The following is a 20,476-nucleotide window of genomic DNA, read 5'->3' on the forward strand; positions in this document are numbered from 1 at the left end:
TCTCATATCACTGGTAATCAACCTAGATTGGCTGATTCTCACATAGATCCAGCAGTGTGAAGCCTTAGGGTATTTTTTTAAACATTTTAAATCAGTCTTGTTGTTTTTATATGGAAACAATCATTGTAACCTGGAAAATGCATTTAAAAAAAAACTTTTACAAAGTTATTAGTTTATTTTCTGAACAACTGTGACCTAAGCTATTTCACTACATAAATTTGAAAGAATTTAGGAATAGTTTTTGCAAGGTACCATATATATATTTTTTAACAATCTAGAATAATGCAAAATATAAACTGGACTAGTAATAAAGTGCAGCTCTCTTAATCACCTGAAATCCTCATTTAGCTTGGTTTATTTTTTTTTTCCTCCGTTCATTTCATGGTATTCCATTTAAGAACCAAGTCTTTCACACTGTGAAAAATGTGTTAAGAATTTGGGACGGTGTTACTTCTTCAAAGCTACAAGTATGACTTCTTTCCAACCAATATGTTCTAAATTTCAGGAAGGAAGTTGTCAGAACTTTCTAAGGCTGGCAGAGACAAGATAAATAATGATGAAACTGAGCAACAGACCACCCAGAAGGAGTGTCCCCTGCCAAAGAGAACCTGGCACTTCACCCTCTTAGAGACAAATGGACATGCTGCCCCGCGCAAGGCCAGGACTCTCGGTCAACATCACTCACTTCTTGATCCTTTCGCCAAAGGAAGCCACTTCATCTAGGATGTTCTGGACGCTGACGCACACCTCCTGGATGGCATAGATTTTATTGATGAATCCCTTTTTTTCACTGTCCTGAAACACAGAAGAGAAAATGCTGAGTAAGAGTATTCTTTGCACTTGCATTTCTGTGTTTGTCCTCCTCTCTTTGAGCTTCCGCCCCATCTCTGTAACAGGCAAAGGGGTCCCCAGAGCTGATGCAGAGCACGACAGTCAGGGGTCTGTGCTGCCATAAAAGTAGTCGCAGCACAGGAGGTGGCTCTGTGGCTTTTCTCATGAACAGAAACGTGCCGGGCAGTGGTGACTGGAGTGTAGGAGGAAAGGCAGAGCTGAGGAGCACCTGACCTGTATCTTGCACCACCCCAGATACCACCACAGTTGCACTTAGCAAACCTCCAGCTCCTTGACCTCGTCACCCACAGGCCTAGGTCCAATAGTAGTTCAGCTGCAGAGATTGCCACATGCAAATGAGAAGACCAGTGAGTCATGGGAACTGCAAAAACTGACAGTCGATGAACTTCATTAAGAACTTATCCTGGATCACACAGAGCCCGACGTTAACTCAAATATATATTTTAAAAAGAGACAGAGACAGATCTTGCATCCACTGACTCACTCCCCAAACAGTCACAATGGCTGAGGCTGGTCCAGACCAGAGCCCAGAACTCATCTGTATCTCATATGAAGGCTAGGGAGCCAAGGACTTGGGCCATTTACTGCTGCTTTCTGAAGTAGGGCCTGGCACGATGGCCTATTGGCTAAATCCTCGTCTTGCATGTGCCAGGATCCCATGTGGAAGCCAGTTTGTGTCTCGGGTGCTCCACTTCCCATCCAGCTCCATGCTTGTGGCCTGGAAAAGCAGTTGAGGACGGCCTTGAGGCCCTGCATTTGCATGGGAGACCTGAAAGAAGCTTCTGGCTCCTGGCTTCGGATCGGCTCAGCCCCAGCCATTGTGGCTACTTGGGGAGTGAACCAATGGAAGGAAGATCTTTCTCCTCTGTGTATATCTTTCTTTCCAATCAAAATAAGTATTATATACACGCACACACACTTAAAGATTAGGGGGAAAAAAGCAGCCAGTATGTAAACCAGCGTTCTGACATGAGATGCCAGTGTTACAAGTGGTAGCCTATAGTGCCATGCCGCAACACTGGCCCTAAAGCCCTAACTCTTAAAAAGAAGTTAATTATCAAGTAGCATATGCTATATTAGGGTTCTGAATACATATTCATATCCCACCTCTTTGTCCTTAGCTCTTCTTCATTTTAAAACTGTGAGCTGAAGCAAAGTTGGTACACTTCAGGAAATTGGTAAGATTGAGCATAGAGTACCCAGTGTGCTAGAAGGTTAGGGGAAGTGTGCATATTGTGTAAATTTAGACCTAGAGGAAGAAATACTGGTGACCTTTCACGATAAAAAATTCTGCTTTGTAGCCTGGCATCCAAGGCCCTTGCCTAGACTGTTTAGTGGAGACCGTCCAACCCCGCTTCCAGGACTTCATTCCTCCATGCCAGCTTGAATATCTACGGAAATGTAGATCCAATTTCATTACTTTAGCTTCTTTTGAAGACTTATTCACTATGCCAAAACACTTGAGACCTCATGTGGCAGTCAGAGCTTGCTGCAAGCAGCCAGGAAGCTAGAATAATAATGTCATGTTGCACATTTACATACTGACTCTCATTTCAGAGACGTCTAAGGCAGTTTCCACTGTGAACACTTGGCCAGGGCTGGCATCTTGCCACTTCAGAAACAAGGGGCGTGTGAGTGGCAGGTGGCATGCATCCTCCAAGGACTGGTGTACACCGGGCCCACGGATGGGAGGCCAGCTTCCCAACTTCATCTTTTTTCTTTTTTTTCATTAGTTATGTTGCTTTATGTGACAGTTTCATAGGCTCCGGGATTCCCCCAACCCCTCCCATGCCCTCCCCCCATGGTGGATTCCTCCACCTTGCTGTAGTATTACAGATCAAATTAAGTCCAGATTGATTTTTTGCAACACCCAACTTCATCTTTTGTGTGTACACCAGTTACTTATGGCATTCATGTCAAATCTAACTGCCATGGGAAAAAATATCTACGTCATTCATCTTGCTTATGCCAAAATGCGTTGTCAAGCAGCGAGGTAAAGGAGGCACATGGAGCTCTAACAGCATAGCCACTCTCAAATGTTCCCCACTATCTCAAAGTCACCCTGACATACATGGGTACATCAGTTTCTCCTCTCAATTTCAAGTAATCAAGTACAATGCACTGGTTCCCCTTAGGTGGCAGTACACCTAAGAATAAAATAATTAGCCAGCAGCTCCAGTTTCTTTCTTAGAAAACTGCGAAGTTGATTTACCCTGATATGCACAATGTTTAGTGTTCTCTCCAGCACCAGCTAAATCCATTTAATGTTTATAAAGCAAAATGCTCTTACATTTTTCGACATACAGAATGAAACTACTGAAGCATGCTGTTTATACAATGAAGGCCCATTAAGAATAATGCCTTTCTAGCTCAAAAGGCTGTGAAAAATATTTCTTTCGCAGTAACAATAAAATATGTAAAGTAGTTAGGCATAATTTTAACAAGAAGTGTACAAAATTTAAACGAAGAATGTAAAAGTACCACATTTCTATATAGCAACACTAAATATTAAAATGCTTGTTTTGCATTGCTTGTGTCGGTTTAATGCAATTTCAAGCAGCCCTAATGTTTGGAGTGGAGAAGAACTGTAAGAACGTGATAAAGTATTTCTAAAGCATGTTTGGAGAAGTAAATACTGCCTAGAAATGTTTGCCAAAGAGGAATAATAAGATCATGGGAATTAAAAAGAGATTGATATGTGATGAGACACTGAGATAATGAACAGAGTGCCATGTTACTGGGCAACTGTGTTAACCATTCGGGGACCATCATGTTAAATCCTTAAAGTGGTTGGTGCAATAGTCTGGGTGCTGTTAAAGATACCCACATGCCATTTCAGAGTGCCTATGTTCCCAGTACCAGCTCTGCTGCTGATGCTGCCTGCCTGCTAACTTGCCCCATGGGAAGCAGCTCAGATCCTAGGGTCCCGGTCACCTGCATGGGAGGCTCAGATTGCGTTCTGGGGTCCTGGCTTCAACCTAACCTAACCCTGCTGTGCCCTTCAAATAAACTTTTAAGATATTTTACAACTTCTGTGCCCTTCAAATAAACTTTTAAGATAATTAAAATCCTTCCTCAGACTTAACTCTACTTGAAATAGAACAAGTCTACCTCAGCAGATGGCTTCACAGTCTAGAGTTTTTTAAAAATTGAAAATTAATTATACACAGACAAAACAGGTGAGTTACTTACTGACCTTGGGACAGGGAAGATACAAACAGTAAAAGAAATAACAAAGGAAAAAACTATTAACATGGGTGAAACAACTCAAAACATCTCATTCAAAGTGCTAGGTGAAGTGAAACTGCAACATGACATTGTAGGATGGCTATTTCCAATATATTCAATAAACCTCTGAAAACTGCGGTTTTGTTTATAATAACAAAAATCAACATGTTGGTTTTCACTTGGTATATATAATTGCAAGATTTGCAAAGTCAGAAAATATTTTTTAAATGTGAATGATACCAAAAATGCTTATGCACTAGGTTGGACTTCCACGTAGTGTTAACACAGCATTTGGGTCACAAGCATGCCATGTTATAGTGCCTGGATGCAGGCTCCAAATCCACTTGGTACTCCAGCTTCCTGCTAATGCATACTGTAGGAGACAGCACTTGATGGCTCGAATACTACAGTCACCCAAATGAGAGACATGCTTTGAGTTCTAGGCCCACCCCTCGTAATTGCCAGCATTTGGGAATTGAACCAGCAGCTGGTAGATTGTGTCTCTCCTTTCAAAGAATTTTTTTAATTGTAAAAACATCTAAATAAGTTTCTAATATAATTGTTAGGAAGCCAGTGATATATATATAGCGTAGTCCTGTAACATTCAGAATCCTTGCGCTTCATATGTTTTGCCTCTCTGCTCAGGATACCCCCACATTTTCCTATTAAAGGAGAAAGGGTAAAAGAAATACTAACTGCTGCTTATTGCAAGCGTGGCTTTACTGTAACTGTAATCCACTAATTTTTTTTTAAGATTTATATATTTTTTAATTGGAAATGCGGATCAGATTTACAGAGACAAACAATGATTTTCCATCTGCTGGTTCACTCAAATGGCTGCAATGGCTAGAGCTGAGCTAGTCCAAAGCCAGGAGCCAGGAGCTTCTTCAGGGTCTCCCGTGCAGGTGCAGGATCCCAAGGCATTGGGCCATCTTCCACTGCTTTTCCAGGCCACACGCAGCGAGCTAGGTGGGAGTGGAACAGTTACTGGTGCCCACATGGGATCCTGGCACATGCAAGGTGAGAATTTAGCCATTGGGCCATAGCACCAGGCCTTAATCTTAATGGATTTTTAAAAATTTTTCTAAGTGATCATGTGAATGACTTTCAGGTAAAAGGTAAAATATAAAGACACATTAAGCACTGTTTAGTAGTTTTCTCAAGGCTCATTCAGTCATCACTACCACCCCACAGCATCAAGTCAGAACAGTGTCCCCAAGTTCCATATCTGCAAAATATTGAATATAAATTTTCATCTATACTGAATATATTCAGGTTATCTACTGCCATTATTTCCTTGCCAACACAGTATAATAACTACATACATGACGTTTACATTGTATTTGGAATATTAAGTCATGCAGAAATGACTTCAAGTACTGGAGCAAATGATTAATATAAAACTATTTTCTGTAAGGAATTTGAGCATCCACAGGCAGTGCAGGGACTCCTGCAGACAGCAGACGAAGACGTGCAGCTAACTTCTCTCAGCAGAAGGGGACCCTGAGGCCCTGAGAAACCCAACAGAGCTAGCACTGGGACTGCAACTGGCCAACCCCCCAGTCTACTCCTGCTCTGCAGTAGTTAGGGAGCCCCTTGGGACACCTGCATTCCATATGGGAATGCCTGGGTTCAGGCTCCGGCCTCACTCCTGAGTCCAGCTTCCTGCTAATTCATACCCTGGACATGATCAGACAAATCTCAAAGCTCAAAACTTCAGTCTGTGCCACCAATGTAAGAGACCGAAATTGCATTCCAGGAGCTTCATCCTGACCCAGTCCCAACTGTTCAAAACATTAGGGGAGTGAACCAATGAATACATCTCTCCGCCTTCTGAATCAACTAAAAAATGTTAAAACTGGAAAAAAATTAAATCTCAAAGTTGAATTAAAAGAAAGTGAAATGTGTTTTCAAACTATGAAACTAAGCTCAATAATGTCCAAATATTACATGTGGACATTGGTTAATGTGATGCCATGAAAGGCATCTGCAAAGACAATTAGATCCTTTAACATCCAAGTGCTGATAGACTGTTGGCTTAGATGCGTTAGAAATGTGCTCACTTCTGCTTCTCCTCCTCTCCTGCTTCCAGCCCCCTGCGGCTACCCCAACAGAAGTCAGGAAAGGTCACAAGAAGATGGTAGCTTTGTAACACTGGGAACATTTGGAAAAGCAAACGCTTTGGGGTAGAATATTTATTTAAAATCTCTTTCTCAGATTTTATATTCCTCTGCTGTGGTCTTCAACCAATGAAGTAATTACTCTATAACCCAAAACTACAATGGGTAATGGAATTGGTCTGTTACATCCCATTCTTTCATACTTTTTGTCACTAATGTTCAATACTTTATTAGTACAGAATAAATGGATACATTTCTTTTGTTGTCGTTTTTGCTTTCCTTTATAAAGCAGCTTGGAGGAAAGAAATATCAAAGGGCAGTTAATCATCCAAAGGCTTGGCAGTGACACTTCTCTTTAAAAAAGTTTTATTATGATTTCTTTTGAAGATTTAAGAGAAATGAAACGAGAACATGTGAAATGTGTACTGCACAACTATTTCTAATTCATCCATCCAATTAAAGTCCACCAAACATCAGTAACAACAAATTACCGTCCTTGTCTGCTGTGTGTGTCACTGTCACACAAAGTTAACCACTTCCTTGCTTAAAGATCTTTGAGAAAATGTAAAGATTTAATAGGAGTAGCTTACATGTTTGGAGAACCCTGATCATTGCCTTGCAAGCCAAAATAACAGATGCCCGCCCTCATTGATTCTGCTCTGAATGGGGACAAAGAGCCAAGGCGACAGGCATCGGGACGGTGTATTCTGGGACCGGTTCCTCGTGCCGAGCCGCATCCTGCCTCAATCATTAATGCATGGAGGGGCCCTGCCAAAGTGGTCACCGTCAAGGATCCTGGCAGCTCAGGCAACAAGTCTGTTGAACACCTGTGCTGTGTTTTCTGTTTGTTTTGTTCTAATGTTAGCAACTTTAGAAACACTCATACATTGTTTTAGCTGACACACAAAAACTATACCTGATTATAGAATACCACGTGATGTCTTTATCCACGTATACATTGTATAATGTCCATGCAAGGTAAACACAAATACTTATCATTTCTTTAATGCAAAAACTTGCAAAAATCCTTTCTTTAGACTACCTTATGGGCCAATACCATTATCTATACTCTGCTGTGCAAGAGGCCACCGGAGCATCGTCCTCTCCAACTGTGGCTGGCTGCACAGCTGGAAGCCCACCAATACACTCTGACCTTCCTGAAACCAGCACTTTTAAGTTGCATATGTGTGAGATCATGTGATTCTCGCTTACTTCATTGAACACAACAACCTCCAGTGCCATCCCTGTTATTGGCAATGGTAAGATTCCATCCTTGCTATGACTGGATAGCGTTCCTTTGGGCACATGTCCTGTGTGCATCACGGTTAGCAGGTATGGTGAGCACTTGCTCCCAATATGACCAATAAAAAATAAATGTTCTCTTACAGAGTGTAAAAGAGTATCCTAAGTGAGAAGCAGGGAGGGGCCGTGAAGTCTAATGTGAGGATAATGAACACACATGGACCTGTGACAGCAAACCAGAGCTTATTGTCACCTGATGGTTTCCTGGAGGAATTCATATCTGAGAGATCTACCCCAAAGAGCTAATCTGGATCCTAATGTTGCTTCTCCTCTAAACTCCTGCTATGTAAAATGCTGGCTGGCCAATTTTTTTAGAATATTTTAATGTATTTTTACATGAACAGTTATTTCTTTTAAGGGCACAGTTAAAGAAAGGCCTTCTACCTTCCCACATGGGTGCAAAAGCCTTGGCTGGGGCAGACTGAAGCCTGAAGCTTCATCTGGGTCTCCCACATGCGTGCAGGGACCTAAGGAGCTGGGCTGGAAGTGGAACTGTGTGGGACTTAGCTAGCACCTGGTGCTGCAGGTGTTGGCTTTACCTGCTACACCAAAGTGCTGGCCGCAGAGGTGAATGATATGTTTGACTAGGCTGTCAAGTTTACCATGAAGCATAGCTCTGTAAACAAGCGTTGTGCCACAGGATGTTTCCAGGTGTGTATGGAATCTGCTCAGGTTCCTGAGGTTGATTTTCTATGCTTAAAGTGGTCACAGTGTTCCACATTCTCTCGTGGTACACAAAAACGGACCTCAAGAGAATACATCAGATATGAGGTGTAATTCCCCGTGTGATGGATAAAGTTGCACAAAGAAGTGATACAGTGTTTTCTCTGTGCCAATATTCCTCATTTTTCAGATCTACAAAATGATCTTCTCCCAGCCCAAAATCTAGAAGAGTGAAATTCTAGAGAACGATAAGCTTGTAAATTGCTTTAAGTACGAGTATTTTGATGATATTAATACTTTCAATATATAGGAATTTGATTTTAACAGATAATTTTGTACTATGAATGTTTACTGTTAGTACCAGGTGTGAAATATGGCTTTTTGTTATTGTTATACTTTTGTTTTCAAAAGATTAATTTTTCTGGCTGAAAGTCTTAATTATTTTAGAGGTAATCTGTGACTACTTTGCCATTTGTGTGTTTTTCCTTTCTTCCTGCGTGTTCCATGAGGAAGATATTCTGACTTTGTAGATGAAACATGCTTATGCTTTGTTGTACAAGAAGGCTTATGTTTTTAAAGCAAATAAAGGTGTTTAAAAAAAAAAAGAAATTCTAGAGAACAGCTTGGCAGCTCAGAGTCCCTTCGTTAATGACTCTGCCCTAAGTGTCTTAGTTCTCATAGCATCCAGGCTTACCTGGCTTCTTGGCCCACTTGCCTCGGCTCTACTCCTGACAATGAGTCTAAAGCAATGGCGCCTTCACTGAAAATGAGAAACTCGGTGAGATGTAGAATATGGGAATACCATTAACAAGCTAGTGTATTTTTCTCTCAACCAAAGAAGGTTCTCCAAAACAACATTTTACAGTGCAGAAGAAAACCAAAATAATACATCTAAAGTTTCTATCACAGGGCTGGCACTGGCATTTCATGTTAATCCTCTGGGGCACTGGCATCCCTTGTGGGTGCCGATTTGTGTCCCAGCTGCTCTACTCTCCATCCAGCTCCTTGCTAATGGTCTGAAAAACAGCAGAAGACGGCCCAAGTCCTTGGGCCCCTATCCTCACATTGGAGACCTAGAAGAAGCTCCTTGCTCCCAGCTTTAGGCCAGCCCTCTCCAGCTGTTGTGACCATCTGGGGAGTAAAACAGTGGATGGTAAACCTCACCAAATTCAAGAATAATAAGGAAATCCTGGGGGAAAAAAGCTATCATACTACTTCATGCAAATGAAGTATATAATAGTTTTAATGATACATTTTGGTTTACATTGAAAACAAAATTTTAAAGTACTATAGGAAATTTCCAAATTGTGGAACCTCTTAGGCATGCTTGGTTTTGCTCCAGATGATTTAGTGCTAACTTGTCAGATTCCGTTTGCAGAAACTACGGTAGATTCCTTTTTGAAAGTTTGAGAGCAAATGAAGGGCAAAGGAAGGGAAGAGAAGTAGAGGAAACGAGGGGGAAGAGAAAAAGAGCAAGCTAGAACCCCTGCATCTGCTAGTTCCCGCCCCAAATACCCGCAGAGTCATCATGACGGGGCAGGTCAGGAGCCAGCTACTTGGAACTCCATCCAGGCTTCCCCCATGGGTGGCACAGGTCCAAGTGCCTGCGCTGGTCTCTGCTGCCTTCCCAGGGGCAGGAGCAGAAGGGGGCAAAGCACAGGTGCAGCTCTCCAAGCAGCACTCAGATGAGGCTCGTGTGTGCAGCACCACCACACTACCTCTGGGGTGCTACGAGTCCTGCTGTGACCTGCCTTCTCTTTCTGTTTTGTTTTGCCCAACAAACCCATACCTGCAGCCTCTTGCAAGGTAGCCTTCTGCATCTAAGGTTGCATTTAGTCCCTCGGGCTGCTGGCTGTTTCATCTGTTTGCATACAACTCTAAAAGTGATTGTAAAGTAACCAGAATTTGGAACAAGAACCTGGACTATGCAGTGACAGAGCAAGGAAAAAAGCCTTCAACTTATTTTAGTTATCTGCCCACGTGGCTCACAACAGACCTCAAACCCTTGCATTCTTTCTCAACCAGCTTGACCCTGCCCTGACCATTAGTTTCAGCCCTCCCAGACCCTTCCAACTGTACCTGAAGGACTGAGTCTTAGCCAAAATCCTCCTCACGATCTTGCTAGCTAAGCCTCAGTCCGAGGCCCCTCTGCAGCCATCTCACGCTATGTAAGCATCCAGCCTGCACAGGACCCAGCGGTCTTGATGGCGTGTTTGCAAAAGGCCCTTCACCACGTGTCCACCAGAAGTAAGCCCTTCATAACTGCGTCCCCTGAACCTCGTTCTCTGCTCTGGCTGGGAGCGTGTCTCACCTCGTCTTTGTATTGCTCTTCATTTTCAATTTTTCTTTTTTGAAGATTTTATTGGAAATGTAGATATGCAGAAGGGAGAGGCAGATATACAGAAGGAATTGGAGACAGAAAAGTCTTCCGTCCGCTGGTTCACTCCCCAAGTGGCCACAACTGCCAGAGCTGAGGTGATCCAAGCTCCTGGCTGTGGCCTGGTCTAGCTCTGGCTGTTGTGGCCATTTAAAGAATGAACCAGTGGATGGAAGGTCTCTCTCAAATTCTGTCTTTGAAGAATTGCTTAAAAAAACTAGATTCTGGAAAGGCTTTTTAAAATTGTGTTAATTGAATCCCAGTTTCCTTTATACAAAGATTTATTTTTATTTGAAAGGCAGATTTTACAAAGAGAAGGAGACAGATAAAGCTGTCTTTCAACCACTCATTTGCTCCACACATGACTGCAGTGGATGGGTCTGAGTTGATCTGAAGCCAAGAGCCATGTGGGCACAGAAACCCAAGGACCTGAGCCATTCTCTGCCACTTTCTGAGGCCATAAGCAGGAACTGGATCAGAAGCAGAGCATCCAGGATATGAACCAGAGCCCAAGGCAAAGAATTAGCCTAATGTGCCACTGTACTATCCTAGAAAGGTTTTGAAATCTAAGAACATTCAGACTCATGGTGGCCTGGGGTGATTCCCACCTGTTCTGAGATCTCATGGTGGGATACAGGGAGAAAGAGGTTGAGTAAGATGTGTCATAAAAATTCATGTGGTTTAATTTAGCTATTTTACATATATCAAGGCGTTCAGTACAACCTCTGTCTTTCAAAGCCATTTGAAAGCTCACTTGAGGATGTTACAGTTAGGTCGAAATTACCTTACTATTTGAAAACTTATTTATTTGAAAGGCAGAGAGACTGAGAAATGGATCTCCTGTCTTTTGATTCATTCCCCCAAGTACCCACGACAACTAGAATTAGACTGAGCCAAAGCTGGGAGCAAGAATTTCAACTGAATCTCTCCCAGCAGGATGGCATGGATCCAAGTACCTGGTCCCATCTTCTGCTAGGTTCCCAGGCACACCTCAGGGAACTAGATCAAAACTGCTTTGCTAGGGCTCAAATCAGACATTCTGATAAAGGAAGTTGGTGTTTCAACCATCAAGTTATACTCCCTGGCCCACACACCCACTACATCTCCAACTCCTCTTCTGGATTCTGTGAGTAGTTCCAGCTTAAGACTTTCGAAAACGAACACAGAGCTTGTTTTAGATTCTAAACAGCAAATGCTGGCCTAAGATTTGGTTATCTCAACCTCTATTGCCAAAGTAGTGTATGCATAGATTTGTCTTTCACAATTGTTCCTTTTAATTTCTACTGCATGTCTGAATATGGTTGAAGTTCACATGCAAGGCTCATCGGGCCTTACGGAGTTCAGAAAAGGCTATGGCCATGCTATCTTCCTACATGGTCACCAGCTCACTGAAATGACGACCAGGTTTCTGAGCAACCGGTTCTGCTGCTGAGCATGGGTCAAACGCGGCATCCAGATTTGACAACTGGCATCTGAGCAGACATGTCATCAGTTTACAGTCCTTCCCACCCACAAAAAGTTGTCTGTCCCCTGCAGGTCACTGGACAAGCCATTGCAGACACATGTCTTTTATCATAGGATTCTGTCTGTTAGTGCTTCTGCAGATGCAGCTGCCTACTCAAACCCATGCTGGTTCTTTAGCAAGCTTCACGGCTGGATCGGGTCCAGGCTAATTTCATCATAAATCTTATATGCTCCACTACCAATGTGAGTGGTACAGTTGTTTATCAAGGAAGTATTATTATTATTTATTTTACTTTTATCAGTTCTTGTTTGACAGAGAGAGAGTTCTTTCCTCCATGAGTTTACTACCCGAAAACCTAAAACAGAGGTGGACCAGGTCAAACCCAAGAGCTCAGAACCCAGTTCATGTCTCCCATGAGAGTGGCCGAGACCAGTCTAGTACTTGAGGCATCACCTGCTACCTCCAAGCGTGTGCATTAGCAAGAAACTGGAAGGAGGAAAAAACATCTGGACCAAAACCCAGGAACTCTGACATGGGATGCAAGCATCCCAAAATGGTAGCTTAATTTTAGTATCAAACACCTACCCTCTCTTAGTATACACACAAAAAGCCATAGAACATCTTAGGGACACTAAAAGATTTTTCTTTCTTAAAAATAAGCTTACTAGAAAGATGATCATTCTATTCTCACAGGACTTGAAGGCTTCTAAAACATTTTTAGTTTACCTTTTCCCACATGAGATGGGCACGGTCAGAGGGTTCTCCCCGACTCTACTCCCATTTTACCGAGGAGGAGACTATGGACCTGAGATAGCTCTCATTATCCATTGAACAGATTTCCTAAGACTACAACGTATGTGCCATGATGGAAATCAGAATTCTTTCTGGTCACTGTCAAAAAGACATCGAGGGCTTGGCAGCGTAGCCTAGTGGCTAAGGTGCTCGCCTTGATCCCATATGGCCGCTGGTTCTAATCCCGGCAGCTCCACTTCCTCTCCATCTCTCCTCCTCTCAGTATATCTGACTTTGAAATAAAAATAAAATAAATCAAAAAAAAAAAAAAAGACATCGAGTCACATATGGTATTTTCTCACAGCATTGTTTCAGATATTCAAGCCTGGCTCTTGCCAAAAGCTAACCTTGAGTTATAATCAAATTGTGTGAAAGAAGAAATCACATTAGCATTAGAAAAACAAGGCTCCCTGCCACATCCCTAGAACCAAGGGAAGACTGCTTTGTTAAATCCAGGGGTTATTTTTCTTCACAAATATTTTACAAGACAAACTTGTGCCTTTCCTAGAAAATGCACATCTGTTAAAAATTACTGCCTTACAGAAAGACAGAATCACCATCCCTTCTCCCCATCTGAGCTTAAAAGAGATTTGTTGACATATTCTAAGGCCAGCATAGACGAAACAGCACAGGAAGGAGGAGGCGGTGAGCAGGACCAGCTTTGGCTCTGCCTAAACCAGTACCACATGCCCCAGGAACCATTAGCTGTTTTTTATTTCCTGCTCTAAAGATCTGTAGTGAAAATAATCTGGAGTAGGGAAACGCTGCACCTCCCCCACCCTCCACAAGATGCTGTGTTAGCAAAGAGAAGATAGGAGCCACCTTTAGCGACCCACGGTCTTTAATAATCCATTTTTCAAACACTACTGGTATTTCCTCCCCAAACCAAGAAGGACTGCAACTGGAATCAATTTCATCATTTGTATGGTTACAATCGCCAAGTTTCTGGAAATAATCGCCATTTAAATACCAAATAATTTTTTACACAAAGTCAACAACAGTTTTACTGCAATTTAATTTCCATGATTTGTTTGTTTACTGTTCAAGTTTTCAGTACTCTGAGAGCATGAGGTTCGAGCGGGAGGAAAATCTTAAGTACCGATCCAGGGACAAGCAATGTCAGAGTCATGCAGATCGCCTGACTTGGATCTGCCGCAGAAGGGAAGTGAGTAGCAAGACATAATGATTTGTTCCACCATTTGGAGTTTTTCCTCCTTGAATTTCCCTATCAAATACATCCTATCATCTTCCACATTTGCAGACCTTCATATGAAAAATCCAGAATAGGGGTGAGACATGCATTGTTCTCCTGCAGGAGATAACGGACAGAGTGATGTCAGCGCAGATAAAGGGCCTACCTAGCAAGAGTGGAGGGAGTCACGCCCCATTCCTCTATTGATGCCATATGGAACACATACCTGAGTAACAACTTAGTGCTCTATGGGATGCTGCTGATATATGGGGAGCCCCCACCTTCACCCCAAGCCCCAGCCTTCCTGCAGACTAAATCACAACAGGCTCATTCTGAGGTTAACCGAGAGGACAATGCCAAAGGTCGACTTGGTGTAGCTCACAGCTGCGGTGCTGCGTGCTTGGTCGTGTGGATGGAACACGTTGTGGCTTTCAGTGGATTGGGGAAGAAGAAACAGGTAAGGCAAAGAACAGAATTGACTCGAAAAATTCACATGCTGAAAATTCTAGGGAAGGCTGATGGTTTGGCAGGGTGAAATAAGCCTGCCTCGAAAGCAAAAACAGGATGTGCACACATCAAGGTCATGGTGTAATTTCCCAGGCTTGTCCTGATCAGAACGGATGAATGTTGTGCTTGTCGCTCCTGTTGTGTATGGGCACATGCTGTGTATTCTCATGTAAGTTACTTAGTCTCTCAGAGAGGTTCTACCTGATGGTGTGATGTGGTACAAAAAGGAAAGCAGATCTGGAAAGCCACCAGCTCACTGGTAGAACTAGCTCTTTCTCCCCCACCCCCGCTTGTCTCTCTTCCTGTTTTCTTGGAGTTCACAATCAGAACTGTGCTTATTAATCCCTTCCCTCCCATTCCCATCTGAATAGTACACTGTTTAGTCAAATCTCGTCAGATTCTTTTACACATGAACACATGAATTCTTACTGAGTAGCAATTCCACAACAGGTGCATTACAGACTCCAGGGACACAGTGATAAGACAGCACAAAGCACCTCTGCAAATCAACTAACTAGAAACAGCAGAAGGTGGACGTTCCAGGGAAGAGGCTTGACATGAGAACATGCGCTGAATAGTGACTCTGGTTCCACGTCAGATATATTAAGGAAACAATATGGAAAGAATAGTTTGACCCACTTTCATTTAGCCCTTGAACCGTTTCACCTTATTAACTATGTAAACATTATAAAAAATATAATAAAAAATGGGAAAAAAAAGGAAAAGAAGAAAAAAAATAGTGACTCTGGTTCCAAATGAACTTTGTAGTTGAGAAAACAAACTACTCTAGGTATTTTCAATAGAGGAAATTCAACTCAAGGGTGTGGCTACCCAGCTAAGGGGAGAATTGAGAGTCACTGATGTGGCCCACTGTAGCAATTTAGGAAGCCGTTTCTGGAGGGCTGTGATGTCCCTGGAACTCTGATGTTGGACCACATGAGTCCGCCCTACAACAGGAACCTGGTGGCCACAGTGGTGCTTGATAGTGGTTGAAATGAAGACCCAGTATCGGTAAAGAGATGAAAGCTGTGCATAGAACAAGCAGAATGTGAGTGCAGCGTGGACATACTCAGTGGACAAGTTGTCTCACAAAGTTTGAGTGTGAACAATTCCTCAAGAAAAACGGGAAGATGCTGCAGACTGAATGGGATGTTAAGATGGAAACCTTTTTCAAAGAAGAAATATGAGGGGCCTTCAAACAGTTCACAGGACTGCATATGAGAAAAATCTTTGCATCAAATTCTTTATTTTCAACTCCATTTTTTTGTGAACTTTTTGAAGTTCCCTTGCAAGTCCGACTAACATTTACTTAATTAGGTGAACTCACTCACATGCAGGTGCAAACTTGTGAAGGACCATCTTAGAGCACATGTACTTAGCTCTTGAGTCCAGAGAACAGAACAGGTATGGCAATAAATGAGAACTGCAGGAGCAATGCATTTACGAAGGGATGGAGCCCACATGGAAGGTGAAAGCTGGGTGCTGCTTCCCCAGCAAATTTGCTGGGGAGAGAAGGAAAGATTGTGGCACAGCGGAGGGGTTTGGCATAGCGGTTAAGACTGGTTCAAACCACATCAGAGTACCTTGGTATTGGCTCTATTCCAGCTTCCTGCTAAGGCAGACCCTGGTAAGTATCAGTGATGGCTCGCATAATCGAGATCCTGCCACCCACTTGGAGGCCTGAATGGAGTTCCTGGTGCCCTACTTCAACTTAAATCAGTCCTGGCTGTTGCAGGCATTGGGGGGCGGGGGGACAAACCAATGCACGCAGATAAATTCTCTGACTCTCAGTCTCGCACATCCAACACTGATACTGACAGAGTCAATCTTTGGTGACATGAAGAGGTAAAGGATGCGGGACCTCCTACTTGCTTCTGTTTTTTTTTTTTTTTCCTCAGTTGACTCCAGCGGCAAACCCATCAGGTCAAAATGACCAGGAAACCGTGATTGGGGGAAGAGAGGGGTGGGGATGGCAACCGGTGCCAATGTGCCTTTTCACTGTAGAATCACAGGCTCCCTCTCAGGGCTGGTTCCTCCAAGTACTGCCATGCCCTGTCCTCTCTCACAATCTGGCATTTCACTGCCTTGATTTAGAATTTATCCACCTTGCCATTCCAATCTTGTATTTAGCATCTTTTTATAAACCTAACAAAAATGGTACATACCTTGCTGGTAAAATATCCAAACCAATGTTAGATTCAACAACCTGGATTTGTCCAGAGAGGAAGAGGAGAGAAAGAGACCGTTTCTTTCAACAGACTGACTACACACTTTCTCAGGCCATCCAGCCTGTACAGGATCGCCAAACCAGCAGCCACAGAAGCCGCCAGCAAAGGCTGTTTATGACTGGCACTGAAAGCAACCAAGGGTGGTTCTCAGCTAAGTAACTGTTAAACAAATCACAACTTGATCCAAAGCCTCGGGTGATATAAATGTGCTTCATTTTGGTGGCACAGTGGCAGAAAGTCTACCCAGTGGGATCTATCTGCTGCTCTTTTGACCATTTGCATCTAAAGGGTCCTATGGGGGGAGGGGGATACCACTGTCCTACCACGTTTCCTGGAAGTTTAGTAAAGTGCATGGTCCTGGCCCGTCTCTTCAGATAAACACCCCTCCACTCTGACTGGGCCTTTTACCCAAGTCCTTTTCTGTCTGAGATTCCCGCATCAAATGAGAAGGATCAGTTGGTTCCAGTGAAATAGAGTTGGTGACAATGAAGACCAAATCACACCTGGTGAACCTGAGGTAGGTTTTAAAGCCACGCCCTGGAGGGGAAGGAGCCCATTGGGCAACCCAGAATGTCCCTCCCCCAAGTATAATTTGCCCTCCCCTCATCCTTTCACAGGGATCTTATCCTGCCGATCCCACTCCCAGACCATTTGGGAACCTCTATTATAAAGTCATCTACACTTCAAGTTCTGGATCACAATTAATATTAGTAATTCCAAAGAAGCACACAGATTGTAGAAGAATTTGACTAACATGCACTCAAGAACCTGTGTATAAAATGGAAGAAGGAAACTTTTGCATTGCATCAGCTGGGGGGCTGGTGGTGTGCTGCAGCCAGCTAAGCCACCTCCTCCAATGCCAGCATCTGCTGGTTCACTCCCCAGGTGGCCACAATGACCAGAGTGAAGCTGATCTGAAGCCAGGAGCTTCTCCAGGTCTCCCACATGGATGCAGGGTTCCAAGGCTTTGCGCCATCCTCCACTGCTTTCCCAGGCCACAAGCAGGGAGCTGGAAGGGAAGTGGAGCTGCCAGGGCACAAATTGGCACATGCAAGATGAGGATTTAGCCACTAGGCGATTGCACTGGGTCCTCCCTTCTAACATGCCTGGGAAAGCAGTGGAAGATGGTTCAAATGCTTAGGTTTCTGAAAGACCTGTACAGAATACCTGGCTCCTGGTTTCTCCCTGGTCCAGACCAAGCCATTGTGGCCACTTGGGGAAGGAACCAATGAATGGAAGAGTCTAACTCTTAATCTCAAAACAAACAAAAACCAGGCAACTGGCAGCAGCGTCAGTTCAAGTGGGAGTCATTTTTAGTTCTTCTAGAAGGAAAAATACAATTCTTACAGAGCCTAATAAATCACTAGAGAGATCTTCAAAATGCTTACATGAAATATATATTACAAAAATATGATGCATGAATTTCAAATTTTTTGTACCAAAGTAAACTTAGTTTTTAACTCACCTTTTCTACAAGTTTTTTGAAGTGCCACTGTACCCTTGAAAAAATTTAGGGTTATTCTGAGTATAACATGGTAAATTCATGCTGAATTTGTAGTGTTTAACCTGCTGCCTGATAGATGGAAAATTCTTGAAAATGTTACTTATTACCATTGTTATTGTTAATATCATTATCATGTGTTAGACTATGATTACAATAAAAGCTGACTTTCCTTCCCAAATCTGGGTGTGCCTAGGATACCAGAGACACACACACACATTTAAATGCCTCTGTTTAGGAGCACTCCTTAATGGTAAGCCTGAAAGTTACAACAATCTGCTATTCCTCAAACACACTCTCCATAGTTGATAGAAATTATTTTGAACCTTCTGGTTTGTGTGACATTTTGGCACATATACCAGTATTATGAATTAGATCTTTCATCTGAGCCAAACTGCTGCTATGCAGAAATACAAATAGAAAGAGCCTTCTCCAGATAGATAGCTGGGAAAGCAAGTTATCAATTGGCATCGAGTATTTTTACCATCTCCTTTATTAGTCTAATTGTCACCATTCTCCTTCTGATTTTTCCATCCTTGGTTTCTGTTTCTGAGAATCCAATAAATATCTTCGAGGAATAAATGAGCAGTTATTTATTCTTTAAGAGAAATGAGCAGCATTCAATTAAAATGTAAAATCAGTAAAAATAGGTAGCATTACTCCTGTGAGGTCATTTTGCAGAAGAGCCACTGAGTAAGAAATCTTTCTGAATTTCACCTCTATGGCGAGAGGCTAGTCCTTAGGTGGCTCACTTATGAAACATGGCTTCTAGGAAATATTAAGAGAATGGTCTGGCACAATGACTTGATTGGATAATGCTCCACTTGTGAGCATCAGCATCCCATATGGGCAATGGTTTCAGTCCCAGTTGCTCCACTTCCCATTCAGCTTCTGCCTGTGGCCTGGGAAAGCAGTGGAGGATGACCTAAAGCCTTGGGACCCATGTGGGAGACCCGGAAGAAGCTCCTGGCTTCAGATTGTCTTAGCTTTGGCTATTGCAGCCATTTGGGGAGTGAATCAGCAAATGGAAGATCTTCCTGTCTCTCGTACTCTCTGTAGATCTACCTTTCTAGTAAAAATAAATCTTTTTTTAAAGAGAGAAACAGAACTATTGACAGATAATGCTCTTTAATGTTGCTCATTGCCATGATTTTATAATATCACACATTGACATGATTTTTTAATACCAGGATAAAATGCTCTCCCAATTAAGGGTTTTTTTATTTCTTCTTAGCCTCCTATTGGCTTAAGAAATCAAATTGATTTTTTAAGTTGCCAAAAACATTTAGCAACTCATCTAGGCAGGATGCTCCAAGACTAAAGGGTTGTGTCAACCTCCACCCCCAGCCCAATTCATATGTTGAAATCCAATCCTAATCTCTATTTGAAACTGGAGCCTTTGGGAGTTTGATTAGGTTACAAGAGTGTAGTCCCCAAGAATGCGACTCTCGAAAGGTCCCTTGCCCCTTCCACCTCTGAAGGCCCAGAGAATAGCTGCCCATCTCTAACCAGGAAGGAGGTCTGCACCAGAGCCTGCACTTGCCAAGGCTTTGATCTGGGACGTCCCAGCTGTGCCAAACACACGTCTGGCACAGGTGATGGTGTCTGCCACAGCAGCCCTAACAGATACTGGCACTTTAAAGAATAAGTCAAACAATTCAGGTATGGTTTATAAGGTTATTTCTTCTATGTATTAGAATTTTATTCCTTCCATGCTACAATTTAAGAATTTCAACTTTGCTTTCAGGCCATGTTCTACAGAAAGCACCAGGGCTGTGGACACTCAGGCAGACATGGACAACCAACAGGACACAGAACTCACCCAGAGGGAATGAGGCAGAATCCCTGTGAGACTAGATGGAGTCAGTCACCTCTAGACAATGCTCACTCTACAACCCCAGGGCCTTCCCTCCTCCTCTGAGGTCCACCCGGAGGTGTGAATAGGCCACGTCTATTCCCAGCCACTAACGAGGTTTGACAACAAGGAATAGGGCCCTCTCTTCCCCAACCCAACCTCTGCCACACACAAATCTCTCTCACCCCTCCTCCCTTCCCCCAAGCCCTCTAATCTTCCTATCAGAGGCGCATATGGGTCTGCAATTCCCAACCCTTTACCTCTGTAATGAACCTTAAAAACTTAACGATTTTGTTATGGGAAAAAAAGTTGAACTTTGCATAACTACTTACCAAGCTGTTTCATCTATTCCCAATATAACCAAGATGATCACTCCCATCTATTATTTAAGTAA

The 20,476-nt window shown here is 42.9% G+C and overlaps 1 protein-coding gene across 12 annotated transcripts in view; it reads right to left on the bottom strand.

Moving 5' to 3' along the window:
- MCTP1 (multiple C2 and transmembrane domain containing 1) overlaps window positions 1-20,476 on the bottom strand; it is a 425,601-nt gene that overhangs the window by 6,950 nt on the left and 398,175 nt on the right. For all 12 annotated transcript variants that reach the window (XM_058656258.1, XM_058656260.1, XM_058656255.1 and 9 more), the window contains one exon: window positions 686-795. In XM_058656258.1, coding sequence (XP_058512241.1) covers window positions 686-795 — 110 coding nt within the window. The remainder of the gene's footprint in view (window positions 1-685; window positions 796-20,476) is intronic.

The sequence above is a fragment of the Ochotona princeps genome, chromosome 28 (genome assembly GCF_030435755.1).
Source record: "Ochotona princeps isolate mOchPri1 chromosome 28, mOchPri1.hap1, whole genome shotgun sequence".
In the NCBI taxonomy this organism is placed as follows: Eukaryota; Metazoa; Chordata; class Mammalia; order Lagomorpha; family Ochotonidae; genus Ochotona; species Ochotona princeps.